This window comes from Asterias rubens, chromosome 15, assembly GCF_902459465.1.
Source record: "Asterias rubens chromosome 15, eAstRub1.3, whole genome shotgun sequence".
Classification (NCBI taxonomy): Eukaryota; Metazoa; Echinodermata; class Asteroidea; order Forcipulatida; family Asteriidae; genus Asterias; species Asterias rubens.
In genome coordinates this window covers 12,281,571-12,295,475 of record NC_047076.1, presented here as the reverse complement: position 1 = coordinate 12,295,475, position 13,905 = coordinate 12,281,571, and the positions used below count along the sequence as shown (strand labels likewise).

The 13,905-nt window shown below is 40.5% G+C and overlaps 1 protein-coding gene across 1 annotated transcript; it reads left to right on the top strand.

Moving 5' to 3' along the window:
- The first annotated feature begins 415 nt into the window (after positions 1 to 415).
- LOC117300190 (coiled-coil domain-containing protein 148-like) lies at positions 416 to 13,468 on the top strand. The gene is made up of 11 exons (XM_033783914.1): positions 416 to 566; positions 2,988 to 3,151; positions 4,276 to 5,038; positions 6,542 to 6,686; positions 8,320 to 8,526; positions 8,999 to 9,139; positions 9,873 to 9,991; positions 10,715 to 10,832; positions 11,960 to 12,010; positions 12,737 to 12,826; positions 13,244 to 13,468. The coding sequence occupies exons 2-11, from the start codon at positions 3,073 to 3,075 to the stop codon at positions 13,397 to 13,399; spliced, it is 1,869 nt and encodes a 622-aa protein (XP_033639805.1). The 5' UTR covers positions 416 to 566; positions 2,988 to 3,072; the 3' UTR covers positions 13,400 to 13,468.
- Positions 13,469 to 13,905: the final 437 nt, after the last annotated feature.

Below are 13,905 nucleotides of genomic sequence, written 5' to 3'. Positions count from 1 at the left end.
GTTTTCAACTATCATCATCATTAGACCGTGTAAGTTTTATGTAAATCTGTGATCTTCACGATCTTTGTTTCTTACCAATTCTGTAACCTTCCTTTAAAGCAAGTTTTTTTGCTACTGTAAGCTTCTGTTTTTATCAAGGAAGAAATTTCATGCTAAGCAAATTTCTGTGCTTAGCAGGTTTATGAAATTGGGCCCTGGTCTAATTTGGTTATCAACCTACGCGCAACAGACCAATCATAAAGCTTGGTTTTTAGCTTACGCGAAACGGACCAATCATAAAGCAGCAGTTGTCCACACGTAAGAGGGCGGTATTTAACACCGCCGTTAATTTTTCACCCGCAAACAAAATACCACCGTTAAACCAGCATAGCGCCCTCATGTTTGTGTTGGTACAATAATTAAAAACACGGTACACATGTCAACGACCACTCAGCTCAACTTCAGTGCTGGAGCTTTGAATTCGTTCATATTTTCTTCACTTTTTGGCAGAATTTTCGCCATTTCTGTGTGTACAAACTACCAACTCTACACGAGAGAATACCAAACTAGAATTGATCGAAAGGAAGGTAAGCAAACTGTCACTGCGCTCACTCAGACATGGTCTGACATTTCGGTTTTGTCCGGCTTTCGTCTCAACGGGAGACGAGAGCCGGACGAAACCGAAATAGTTCTAGGTGGAGCGATTCAGGTGGAGGAGTAAAGTCAGAGAGATAAATTTTATTACATACAAGGTCCTCCTCTTACCATGATCAAATCATTATATTTTTCCCAATTCAAAGAAAAAGGTATTTTACCGTGAAAACCTGGTAAGAGGAGGACCTTGTATACGGGGAAATTATTATACGGCCTCAACATTATGACATATTTTTGTAGGCTACCTTGTACAGAAATGCCTAAAAATAATGTACCAAACTTTTTGCATTTACAAGTGCAAATAACCAGTGGAGCCTTACGTGTTTCTAAGGTTTGGTCAAGGGAGAGGAGACTCTTTGCTTGGCAAATAAAAACCAATTTTTTTTTCAAGGGACTTTTTACATCGAATGTCGGTCACTTCGTACCCAGGTCACTTCGTACCCAGGCCACTTCGTACCCAGGCCACTTCGTACCCAGGCCACTTCGTACCCAGGCCACTTCGTACCCAAGTCACTTCGTACCCAAGTCACTTCGTACCCAAGTCACTTCGTACCCAAGTCACTTCAAACCCAAGTCACGTACGTGAATGAGTTGGGTACGGTTGTTGAGACGAAGGAAACAATTTGAAAGGATTACCTTCGTTGTTTTGGGGGTTTTTTTGGAAAAGTTTCCGTATGGCGCCACCACTTTTTCATTCGATATGAAATAATATAGTATCTTATTTACCTCAATGAGATATCCCTTTTTGTAAAAATGAGTGAAAAAGTGGTGGCGCCATACGGAAAGTTATCCTTTTTTTTTTATGTATTGCATTTTTGTCTGAAATTTCCAACCAGGCCCAGACAGACATTCTGAGTCAAATCCCTTGCCGTGGGTTCTCTCAAGGCTAGGCTGGATTCCCCTACATGTAACTGTCTCTATCTGCAAGGATAAAGACAGGAACTTGCTTTTCAGAACCAATCATTTGATTTGATATGATGATTTCAATGGATAAACATGTAGTGATGTTAATCTTGCAATATCTGAAGTTTGATTGGTCTGACTCTAAGACGATGTTTGGCCATCCCCAGGAAATACTATTTTGTGATGCTCTGCATTCCCAAACCTGTTCCCCATTCTCGGGACCACATTTTGACGGCGAGCGCGCACTGTACTGTATGCTACAGGTTGTTTCATAGTAAGTTAGGGTGATAGCTTAGGGACCTCTCACACAAGAATTGGACTTGAATCAAGTCTTAGGTTGAGGCGACTCTCTGACGTCATTTATGAGCATCGAAGTATGACGTCAGATGTTCAGGCTAGTTCTCTCTCGAGTCTGTGCCTTGCTCATAAAGCCTGGTTCATACTTCCTGCGAATGCGAAGGGAATTTGACGTGAATTTGACGTCACAACCCTCCTTTCGCAGCGATATTCGCAAGTGAGTCAAGCAGAGTTGAGCTGCTGCAAATTATTCGTTGCGAATTTGTGACATCAACATTCGTATAGCATTCGCATTGGCAGGAAGTATGAAGTAGTAATCAGGCTGACACAAACTCTTTTGAGGAATTCAACTGTCGTTTAAAGCCATTGGACATTTTCGGTAAACAGTATTGTCCAAGGCCCACACTTCGTGTATCACAACTATCCCTATAAAATAACAAACCTGTGAAAATTTAGGCTCAATCAGTCATCGGAGTTGGGAGAAAATAACGGGAAAACCCACCCTTGTTTCCGCACGTTTCGCTGTGTCATGACATGTGTATGAAATAAATCCGTTATTCTCGATATCAAGAATTGATATTGTTTTAATGTTTTCTCAAAAAGTAAAGCATTTCATGGAATAATATTTCAAGAGAAGTCTTTCACCATTACCTTCTGTAAACCTTGTGAGTTATTTGTAAATCTGTGAACTTTTAATTTGTTTTCTGTATCGAAAGTGTCCAATGGCTTTTAAGGCAATGGACACTAATTGGTAATTACTCAAAATAATTGATAGCATAAAACCTTACTTGGTAGTGAGTAATGGAGAGCTGTTGATAGTATAAAACATAGTGAGAAACGGCTCCATTTGAAGTACCATAGGTGTCGAGAAAGAAGCAGTTTTCGACTAAAATATTTGAATTAGATTTTGAGGTCCCGAAATCAAGCATCTGAAAGCACATAACTTCAAGTGTCAAAGGTGTTTTTTTCCCATTATCATCTCCCATCGTTGACGACTAATTGAGTGCAAATTTTCACAGATTTATTATTTTGTGCATGTTGAGAGAAGACTGGTCTCTGATAACCACCAATAGTGTCTTTAAGATGTAATAATGTTTTAACTATACATTGTTTTCTTGGTACCAACCCTTTACATTTTTTTCTGTAATTTGCAGACCCGACCTTATCAGATGAAGGTCCTCTCCCTGCTATCACTGTCATCGAGATAAATTCCAGTTTTAAAAGCAATTCTGCTCCACCATGACCGGACGAGATTACAAAGCTTTCCTAACGCATCACAGGACTGGACCAAAAGAAATTGGTAGAGCTTATGAATCAGGTAACTTAAGACTCTGTGTTATTTAAAGAATTAAATGGTGGAAGTGTCGTAGCGGAGCGGTTAAGAGCACTGAATTCAAACTCTGGTGTTTCTGATCAGCAGAGTGTGAGTTCAAATCCCCAGCCGTGACACTTTTGTCTTTAAGCAAGACATTGTTTCATCCTTCTGATGGAACGTAAAGCTGTTGTTTAAAAATTGTTGAGTAAACGCATGTAAAAGAACCCAGTGCACTTATCGAAAAGAGAAGGGGGTTCGCCCGGTGTTCCTGGCTGGATTTGCTGTAATAATACCTGGTGCTATGTAACCTTTGGCAAAAGGCGCATTAATACAGTTATTATTATTAAAGATGTTTTAAAAGTAGAATACAATGATCCACACAAATTTGCCTCGAAATTGCGTGGTTTTCTTTTTACTGTGCAAACTAACACGGTCGGCCATTTATGAAGGCTGACGGTGTTAGTCGATGAGGTAAAAGGAAAATCAGGCAATGTTTAGGCATGTTTGTGTGGATCGTTATATTCTACTTTTACAACATCTTTCTACCCGTATGCATTTTATAACTTACTTGAACTTACTTGAATCCACCGACGCCATCACACAACTGGGGAGGAGACGGTGGTTCTGGTTTCTGAGGCAGACAGCTTAGATAAGCTTAAATGTAGAGCCCCTCGACGTTCTTTAGGAATTTATCCACATGTCCCTTGAGAATGTTCATAACAAACGGTTACAAATGCTTTTCAAAGACCAAAGTCGACCGATCCAAGGCAACGGGTGTCCTTTAACATCGACAGAGCACCACAAGACACAGACTTGTCTAAAGAGGTCATGGCCTTCGTAGCCCAAACTCACAGAGTACTCAACTTTTCACAATAAAACATGGTTGAACTAAAAACTACATCTTTTAATATACAATTTCTTGTTCTTATTTGTTCTAACCGTATCCATTTGATCTTTTTTCCACTCCCCACGTGTTCTTTTTAAGAACATTTTCCAATTTGAATTGGATTGGGTTTTTTGTACATGTACTTGTTTAATGCATCTGAAGAAGGACCGGTTTGGATCGATAGCTGTAAGGCCATCTACCCTGCTCATTAAACACAATTTCTTTATAAATCCGTTTTCAGATAAACTGCTCATTCGCATGACACAAGGCCTCGGAAGCAGCCGGTATGTCACCCCAGACTACGAGAAGCTCAAAGCTCTCACGCTGGAAAAGAAAATCACCGGCAACAGATCCTTGATAAAGGTTAACCGCCTGGCAGCCATCTCCAAAGCTAGCCAAGAGAGCAGCCTCCTGAAACAGCATCGGATGGTATGGCAGAAAGAAGTCCTACGCCTCGACGCCGTTCGCAAACGAGCCGAAGCAGAGCAGGCTTTGGTTTTCCAGAGCGGCATGTCCGAGAAATCGTCCATTTCGATGTTCATGCTGGATGTAGAAGATCAAGAGCTCGAAGCCAGAGCTCAGTTGAAAGATTTTAAGGCTTCAACCGTGGACCCTATCTGGACTCTCCGAGAAGACCTCCAAGCCTGGTTGTCCGAACATTCGATCCGGCTTCGTGATCGCTCACCCTCGACTGAAAATCTCACGGAGCAACACGCCAAAATCTCTGAAACCGTAGAGTCTGTTTACGAACAACAGCAGGCTATACTGGACCGACTTGGACACGAACAGCTCAGCTTAGAGCAGGATCTGAACTCAAACTACTTGAGAAGTCTCTTCGCCGGTGCTGAAAAGTGGGTGGTGGAAGGGGTTCCGGTAGAAGCGCAGGTCTTAGTTTGTCCCGATATGGAACTGCGAGATTCGGTATTGTCCGAGTTTGTAGTGTTGGACCAGAAGTATCTGCGGAGACTCAGAGAGCTGGATAAATTGCATCCAGATGTTTTGAGGTAACTACTTTTTGCAAAAGATCATTTAAGTTAAAATCTAATATCAGTGTTTAAAGACAGTGGACACTATTGGTAATTACTCAAAATAATTATAAGCATAAAACCTTACTTGGTAACGAGTAATGGGGAGAGGTTGGTAGTATAAAACATTGTGAGAAACGGCTCCCTCTGAATTGGAGTAGTTTTCAAGAAAGAAGTAGTTTGCCACGAATTTGATTTCGAAACCTCAAGTTTAGAATTTGAGGTCTCAAAATCAAGCATCTAAGAGCACACAACTTGGTGTGACAAGGGTGTTTTTTCTTTCATAGTTATCTCGCAACTCCAACGACCAATTGGCCTCAAATTTTCACAGGTATGCATATGTTGAGATACAGCAAGTGAGAAGACTGGTCTTTGACATTTACCAATAGTGTCCACTGGCTTTTAAAGCGAAATATACCTTTTGTTTGTCAAACTGTTTGATGGTTTTAATCCTACATGTACATGTGTGTTCATAAATACCCCAGACAATTTTGTTATAGCTATTGGTGGAGAGCGCGTCACGACGGGGCGTTTATAAACGGTTGATAATGACCAGCTGGAGCTGCTTATAACCGGTTGTTTTCAGATGGTATTTGTGCGAGTTAACCCACAACCTCTTTCAATCGATCTTGCTGCGCCGTTCGCCCCATGGATACGAGGTCAGGATGCACTACGTGAACAAATTCATTTCCTAGACTCTCTCATAAAAATGCACCACACGTTCAGAGCTCGACTTCGGAAAACAGATATTTTTGTGCAGAGTTTCCTACTTTATTACACCTTTAAACCAAAAAGGCAAGTATGAATGGGAACAAAAGAGTAGTGACTCATTTTTAAACGGCCAATTAAATGCCTTGCATGGTGGCCCTCAGCTCTGGCCTTTATCGCACGGCCATGACCTTGCCAGGTTTTAAACGGCCGTTTAAGAACATAAAGCCATTATACACTTTCGGTAAACAGTGTTGTCCAAAGGCCCACACTTCGTGTATCACAACTTATATATAAAATAACAAACCTGTGAAAATTTAGGCTCAATCGGTGACCAGAGTCGTGAGAAAATAACGGGAAAACCAACCCTTGTTTTCGCACATTTTCGCCGTGTCATGACATGTGTTTACTATAAATCCATAATTCTCGTAGTCGAGAATTGATAATTGTTTTAGTGTCTTCTCAAAAAGTAAAGCATTTCATGGAATAATATTTCAAGATAAGTCTTTCACCATTACCTTCTGTAAACCCTGTGAATTATTTGTAAATCTGTGAACTTTTTTTGTTCTGTACCGAAAGTGTATAATGGCTTTAACGCTACCGTTTTATTCCCTTATTATAAAAGTAGACCAAGGAGAGTGGACAAAGCTTGTGAGTCGCGTTTCAATAATCATAACCCCTAAAATGATTAATTTTTGTTTTGATTTTATTATACTATTTTTTATTTTTTATTTTAAATGCTCTGATACAACAGTGATCTTTTGTTTTTCACAGGTCAGACACCGGTGGTTGGAGCGACCAGGATCATTTTGCCTTCCAAGCTATCTTAGACCAGTACCCACATGACCTGTCCAATAGGAGAGCTCTCTACATCAACAGGTTACGCCGTCAGCTTCCACACAAAACACGAGCAGATGTGGTAAGAGTTATCATAAATTAAACGTACATCAGTGAAAGTGTTGTTTGTTGAGGTTTGCTGTAACACCATAAATATGGCAAATACTCGATACGCATTCGTTAGGTGTGGAATGAGGTGCATGCTGGTTTGATCGCTAGATAGACCAGCATGCACTAAGCTTGGGCGATAGCACGATATTATCGAATATCGCGATACTAATTTGGAAACGATTTTGATATCACGATATCGATTAAGTATTGCGATGTATTTCCTAGCCAAGGCATCTTGCACCCCATATGCTTGGAGTAAAACCAGAAGAATACATGTACATGTAGGTCACTAGAGCACCTCTCTTATGCTATGACTGTCTCTACTACAACTTTCACTGGGAGTTTTAAGACTGACGATGTCAAATTTAATTAATCACGATTATATCAAGTATCGCGATATATTGCAAACGATATATTGTGAATAAAATAAATTGCCTTAAGCTTAGCATGCACCTCATTCAAGGATTAGCGTTTGCACAATGGGTATTTATGAAATCTACATGTATGTGTAAATAATAATAAATTCTTGTATAGCGCATTTCACAATAACCGTATCAATGCTCTTAGTGCCCTGGTCATGGGGCCAATAACATCCCTGTAATGTTTCTTAGCTCCCTTGGGAGTATACAGCCCTGAGCTGCCTGTAAGGCGCTTGTGGCTTTTTCATACACAATATCAACCTCTACCCTCGCAGGTACCCATTTATACCCCTGGGTGAAGAGAAGCAATTATAGTAAAGTATCTTGCTCAAGTACACAAGTGTCACGACCGGGATTCGAACCCACACTCCGGTGAATCAGCACCAGAACTTGAATTGGATGCTCTTAACCACTCGGCCATGACACTCTATAAATCTCTTTTGAGTAGTGTTGGTTCTGAGAAGAACCGGTGGTTGACAACTCAAGGTTTCAATCAGTATGCTCCGATTGTCTTCAGGAGGACGCTGCACTCTGTTGCTGCCCACTGCGCACACACTGTTGGTAATGAGTGGTTGCTCATTGAACTGACTCACAAATGAGTTGGAATGGGCAATTTATTTGTTTGCTTAGTGTTTGCATGGTGTTCATTAAGCCCATAGATGAGTATTTAAAATGAATTCCAGCTGCATCTGAGAGGTGACCCGTATCCCCACTAGTTGATTTAACATGGAATGACCCCTGTACTTCTTACATCATGCAAAGCTTAAATTCTAACTTAAAGGAACACGTTTCCTTGGATCGGCCGAGTTGGTCTTTGAAAAGCGTTTGTAAACGTTTGTTATAATAAAATGCATGATTAGAAAGATATTTTAAAAGTAGAATATAATGATCCACACGATTTTGCCTCGACAGTGAGTGGTTTTCCTTAAACTTTGCAAACCTACACGGTCGGCCATTTATGGGAGTCAAAACTGTAACTCCCATAAATGGCCGACCGTGTTAGTCGACGAGGTAAAAGGAAAACCACGCAATTTCGAGGCATGTTTGTGTGGATCATTATATTCTACATTTAAAATATCTTTCTAATCAATCATTTTATAACAAACGGTTACAAACGCTTTTCAAGGACCAACTCGACCGATCCAAGGCAACGTGGTCCTTTAACGTGAACTACATGTTTGGCAGGTGGCTCATGAAGACTGGACTTTGAGCGACAGGTTCTACACAGAGCACCGTCGGACCCTGATTAACTGTTGGGCCAGAGACAAACAGGAGCTGTATGACAAAGCAGTAGCTGTGTTTGCTGATGCCTGCCTCGCTCAGGAACTGCAACAAGCTACGGCCATCAACATCCAGCGGCAAGATGAGATATGCAAGGAACTTGCTCAGAAAGTAAGAAATGAAAACTAATAAGGGTTACAAGAAGACTAAGGGAGGTAGGCCTATGCTACTCGTTTTCTTCAGTATGTTTTTGTGTTCAAAGCCTGAAAGTGCATGTTGGCTACACCTGTATTCCTCTAGCTATAATATTCACAAAGTAAATGAGCGGTCTACAGTTGTTTTCTCAAAAGGTTAAGAAAACAATGTAATACACACATCGATGTATATGGGTAGACACTGTGCTAAAACAATATATGTGCTTAAACATAGGATTCAAACTGCCTCTAGTACCTAGAATTCCTAAGGTCATGGGTTCGAATCCCACCCGAGTTATATGCCTGTGATTTTTTTTACAGAACTTGGGGAAGGTACTGAGTATACAGTTCTTAGTATGGATAAAACCAAAATTAATGTTCTTTATCCCGATGCAATTTTCCATCCGTTTTATCACTGTTTTTACACCCCCTCAAACAAAAACCAATAGGTGCAGAGATGGCGAGAGCAGAAGCTTGAAGCCATGAAGTTGGAGGACGAGATGGCGTCACAACGACGACAGCTTTTTGAGCAGCAGAGGATCAAGGAGCAAGAGGCCGAGAGGAAGAAAAGAGCACTTAACAAACAGAAGGTAAGGAACATCTGGGGTCTGTAACAGGTCTTGTTGATTTGGTAAAAGGCAAGACATACATGTACATGGCTCAAAACTAACACTGGACCACAGGTCCAGGGCAAGTGATTTTAGAATCACGCCAGTGAACTTATTAAAACTAGACAAAGATGAATTAGAACGTGAGCAATTTGAAGCATTGCGTAGTGAGGTATGACCTGCCCTCCTTTTTAGAACTGGAAAGTCTCCAGAATTCCGCAAAAATCTATTTCACGATAGTTGACTAAAAAGCAAGACAAAATCTCAAAATAACAGACAATTGAGTTTTGAGTTTAAAAATTGAAATACATTGGTACCAATGCAATACTAAACTAGACGAGTTCATGACCTTTACTTTGATACTTTGACCTCTTAATGTGAGCGAAAGTAGGACAAAGCTTGAGGTCGTTTGCGGCAGTTATGGGCATTTTGGTACAAACCACTTGTTGTGGCCAGCCGGCCGCTATGGTCTCTAAGAGAGACATAGGCCGTGTCCGAATTGGCAACACCGGCTACAGCTACGTCTAGATCAGCGCGTCTGCCAGTGTTGAAGAATAGCAGACGCGCGCGCCCTAGCCGTAGCTGTAGCCGAAGTCGCCAATTCGGACACGGCCTAAGAAACTGTTTACTGATACCCAATATGACATAGCCTAGCCTCTGTTTGTTAATAATTTTTTGCATCAGAATAACCACGGTTGTATACATGTTCAAACAGTTGGACGTCTACCACACTAAGATGTTAAAAGAGCAGGAGGCTAGGGAGCTCGAAGGCAAACAACGTCTGCTTGAGCTTCAAGAAGCCATGGCCCAACAAGCCCAACAGGATAAAGAAAGGTATGCTCGTCGTTGGTGTCTCTGCCGTCGATTTCACCAAATTCTGTCTACTAAAGGCCGAGTCACACTGCAACGATAACGAAAACGATAACAATCCCGATGCAAAGAGAACGCATTCTTTTGGTGGAATTGCTCCACGTAGAATATACACACGCTCATTCAACCAATAGAATGCGGTCTCTTTGCGTCGTGATTTTTATCGTTTTTGTTTTTGCTGCAGTACGGCTCGGCCATTAGGATGAGATAAGAGGTATCCATAGACGTTACGACGCATTGCACCCTTCCTAAGTTAGGACAAGTTACTCATCCAAACTCAAGGATTAATCCTAGTGTTTCATGAAATCGGCTGCAGATAATTCTGTTCGCCGGAAATTGTGTCCACCATAAGGGGAAAATAACATGGGCTGGAGGGGGATGATTCAAAAGAGGGCAGTATCAGAAGAAGTTTGTTCACAGTGGGACCCGAACCCACACTCTGCTGATCAAAAACACCAGAGCTCAAGTGCGGTGCTTGTAGTATTGTCACATTAGGCACTCTATACAGTTGCATGCCCGTGGACTTTTGTTGTTGATAACATGTAAAGTAAACCAATCAAGCAACGTGTCTCCAGTCAGTTGTTTCATCAATCTAAAACCGTCACAATATTACAGTGCTCGCATCCACTCCTCCACAACACGCCATGAACCAGGTTTTTATGCAGAGATTTTTTTTTGCTTTGACAGAGTCGCTTATCGAGAAATGTTGATGGAGGAGCGCTTGCAGAAACAGCAGGAGGAGAGAATAAGGGAAGCTGAGGAAGACATAGAACGAGAACGACGACTAGATGCAATAAGACAAATGGTAAGACACTTATATCCCAGGCCCTAATTGCATAGAGCTGCTTGAAGCCATTGGACACTTTTGGTAAACAGTATTGTCCAAAGCCCACACTTTGTGTATCACAACTTATAATATAAAATAACAAACCTGTGAAATTTAGGCTCAATCAGTCTTTGGAGTCGGGAGAAAACAACAGGAAAACCCACCCTTGTTTCCGCACGTTTCGCCGTGTCATGACATGTGTTTAAAATAAATCCGTAATTCTCGATATCGAGAATTGATATTGTTCTAATGTTTTCTCAAAAATTTAAGCATTTCATGGAATAATATTTCAAGAGAAGTCTTTCACCATTAATACCTTCTGTAAGCCCTGTAAGTTATTTGTAAATCTGTGATTTTTTAACTTTGTTTCTGTTCCTAAAGGGTCTGATTGCTTTAAAAGCACTATTGGTAATTGCTCAAAATAACTGTTGGCATATAAACTTACTTTGTAACGAGCAGTGGAGAGCTGTTGATAGTATAAAACATTAAGAGAACAGCTCCCTCTGAAGTAACCTAGTTTTTGTGAAAGAAGTAATTTCTAACTAAAATATTTGAATTGAATTCAAGACCTCAGCTGAAGTCTCAAATTCAAGCATCTGAAAGCACACAATTTTTGCGACAAAGGTTTTTCTTCTTCCTTTATTCTCTCGCAACTTTAACAACCAATTGAGCTCAAATTTTTACAGGTTTATTGATTTATGCAAATGTTGAGATACACCAAGTGAGAAGACTTGTCTTTAACAATAACCAAAGGTGTCCAGTGGCTTTAAGCATACAATATTGCTTAACAACTTTCTGCTAAGCAGAAATGAGCAGGATACTAGTAATAAAAAACCTTGGTACTGGTAATATTGTGATAATGCCCAAGCTTGGTGACTTGGTAGTTTGGCTTTGACCTTATTCTTGTAATCAACATTTAGTTGAGCTTCAGTAACTTTTTCTGATTAAGCGGCTCTGTGATATTGGGCCCTGATCATACCATATACGAGGGGAAGTCACAGAACAAATTTAGGAAGTCAGAATCAAAATGAGGAAAAAAACATTGACCTTCCTTTTAAAAGCACTTTATACTAATTATTATTGTTATTATTCTTTTGACTTTACAGGTTGAAGTACATGTTCAACATGACCCCCAGAGAGTCTTCCAAGCCACCAAGGTATTGTGATGTTTGAAACTTTCAAGTTTGAATTTCAATTTTGGATCATAAGAAAAACTATTGTACCAAAAACCCAAATGGGGAAGAAGGCAAGGAATGAAGTTTTAGTTTTAGAAGTGGCAGAAAAACCCCAGAGAAATATTCTGGGAAAAAAACCTACAAAGTCGGGTAGGAACTGAACACCCAATCCCTAGTGTGCCCGATAGGATTTGAACCAGGGTCTTACAGGTCGAAGACAAGGATACCACTACGCCAACCTGACAACAGGTCAAACTTTTTCGGGTGGAGTGTCAGTTCTGATAGTGTTGGTTCTGACGAGTATTGGTTCTGAAAACTAAAACGGTTCTTCTCTGAACCAACGTTTCTCCCCCCAAAAGTTTTATGTATAGTCAGGTTGGCTTAGTGTTATCTTCCCGCGCCTTCCACCTCTGAGACCTCGGTTCGAAACCTATCTGGATACAGTGTGGTTGGGTTTTCAGTCCTTACCTGGTTTGATGGTGTTGGTTTTTCCCTGGAATAATTCTCTGGGGTTTTCCTCCTTCATTTAAAACTGAAACTCTTTTGCTTTCAATGATTTTATCTATGGGTTGCCTTAATTATTATCATGGACAATATATAATTTGTTGCTGATTTGGCATTTGCTGAATTGAGAAGTATTTATGTTGCTGAATTTGGGAATATAAAGTTGCTGAATTTATGACATTTGTTACATTTGCTCCCATTTAGGCATTCAATGCACATCTTGGCATTGGAGTTGATGAGGATATCAACATACAGAAGCCACTGTTTGATGCCAGAGGGTTTACTTCAGAACAGGTAATGATCGTTTATTGACCTTATTTTTTAGCACATGAGGGGGCAATAACAAGAAAGCTCTAAAGAATTTCAAAGTTTTGGAGCCTCCTTAGGAAAATCTTGAACAGGGGTTTCTTGATGTATTTTTCAAGAAATTGCTTGCTGGCCAACATCGTGGTTTTAAGGGAAAGTAAAATCAAAGACAGAGGCCTAAATAGCGCATCCTTTTTGTCTTTACCAACTCACACCTGTCATCTCCATGTAATTCCTTTCCCAAACAGTGGACTTAATTGGATCATAAACACGCCATTTGAGCTGCTGACTGCCCCAGGCAGATTAACTTCTCTCATGAGCCAAGTAATTAATTGTAAACACACCCAATTTTATAGGGCTCACTTTCCAGGAATGTGAATAATATTTTGACGATCTTGATTTTAGGTAATGGCCGACCCGCGTGTAAAGCTTGAGGAAGCACTGCGTAGAGCTGGCTTACACCAGAATCCCTACGCGAGAGTGATGTTAAAGGACGTTAAGCCACTGAAGCCTCCAAGAAAAGACCAAGAATCCACCGTCTTCAAAGACGTCGACAAGTGAAGTCACCAAGGCAGTAAGTCTTCCCAAAGCTATACGCCAACAATTTTCTTTCAGAAGCTTTCTGTTAGTGCAGACCTTGATATGAAGAAAATTGATGGTGTTGAAAGGGTTTAAGAAATAATAATAATAATAGAAAAAGACTTGTAATGCGCATACATCCAACCAGCTGGGTGTTCAAGGCGCAGAATATGCACGCTCGATGTGGGGCTCGAACCCAACCCTAGTATTAAGAGTCCCGTGCTCCACCGACTGAGCAAACTCGTCCACAGATTTACATTAAAATTACACAGTTTAAAGATAATGATGGTAGAAAGCTTCCCTTAAAATATTTACTTGCTTAGGTGCTGTAGTTTTTCAGAAGTGATTTTGTTTGTACGACATAAAACACAAACGTCCACAGATTTAGATTAAACCTACATGGTTTTAAAGATATTGATGGTAGAAAGCTTCCCTTAAAGTCTTTGAGAAATGACTCAAATAATTTCATTAAAAAAAAATATTTTTAT

What these genes read in the sequence shown, in the direction of transcription:
- LOC117300190 (XM_033783914.1), top strand. Translation starts at nt 3,073, where the DNA reads ATGACCGGACGAGATTACAAAGCTTTCCTAACGCATCACAGGACTGGA. An exon ending in TGGTAGAGCTTATGAATCAG is followed by an intron (nt 3,152 to 4,275) that starts GTAACTTAAGAC and finishes ATCCGTTTTCAG; the next exon opens with ATAAACTGCTCATTCGCATG. An exon ending in TTGCATCCAGATGTTTTGAG is followed by an intron (nt 5,039 to 6,541) that starts GTAACTACTTTT and finishes TGTTTTTCACAG; the next exon opens with GTCAGACACCGGTGGTTGGA.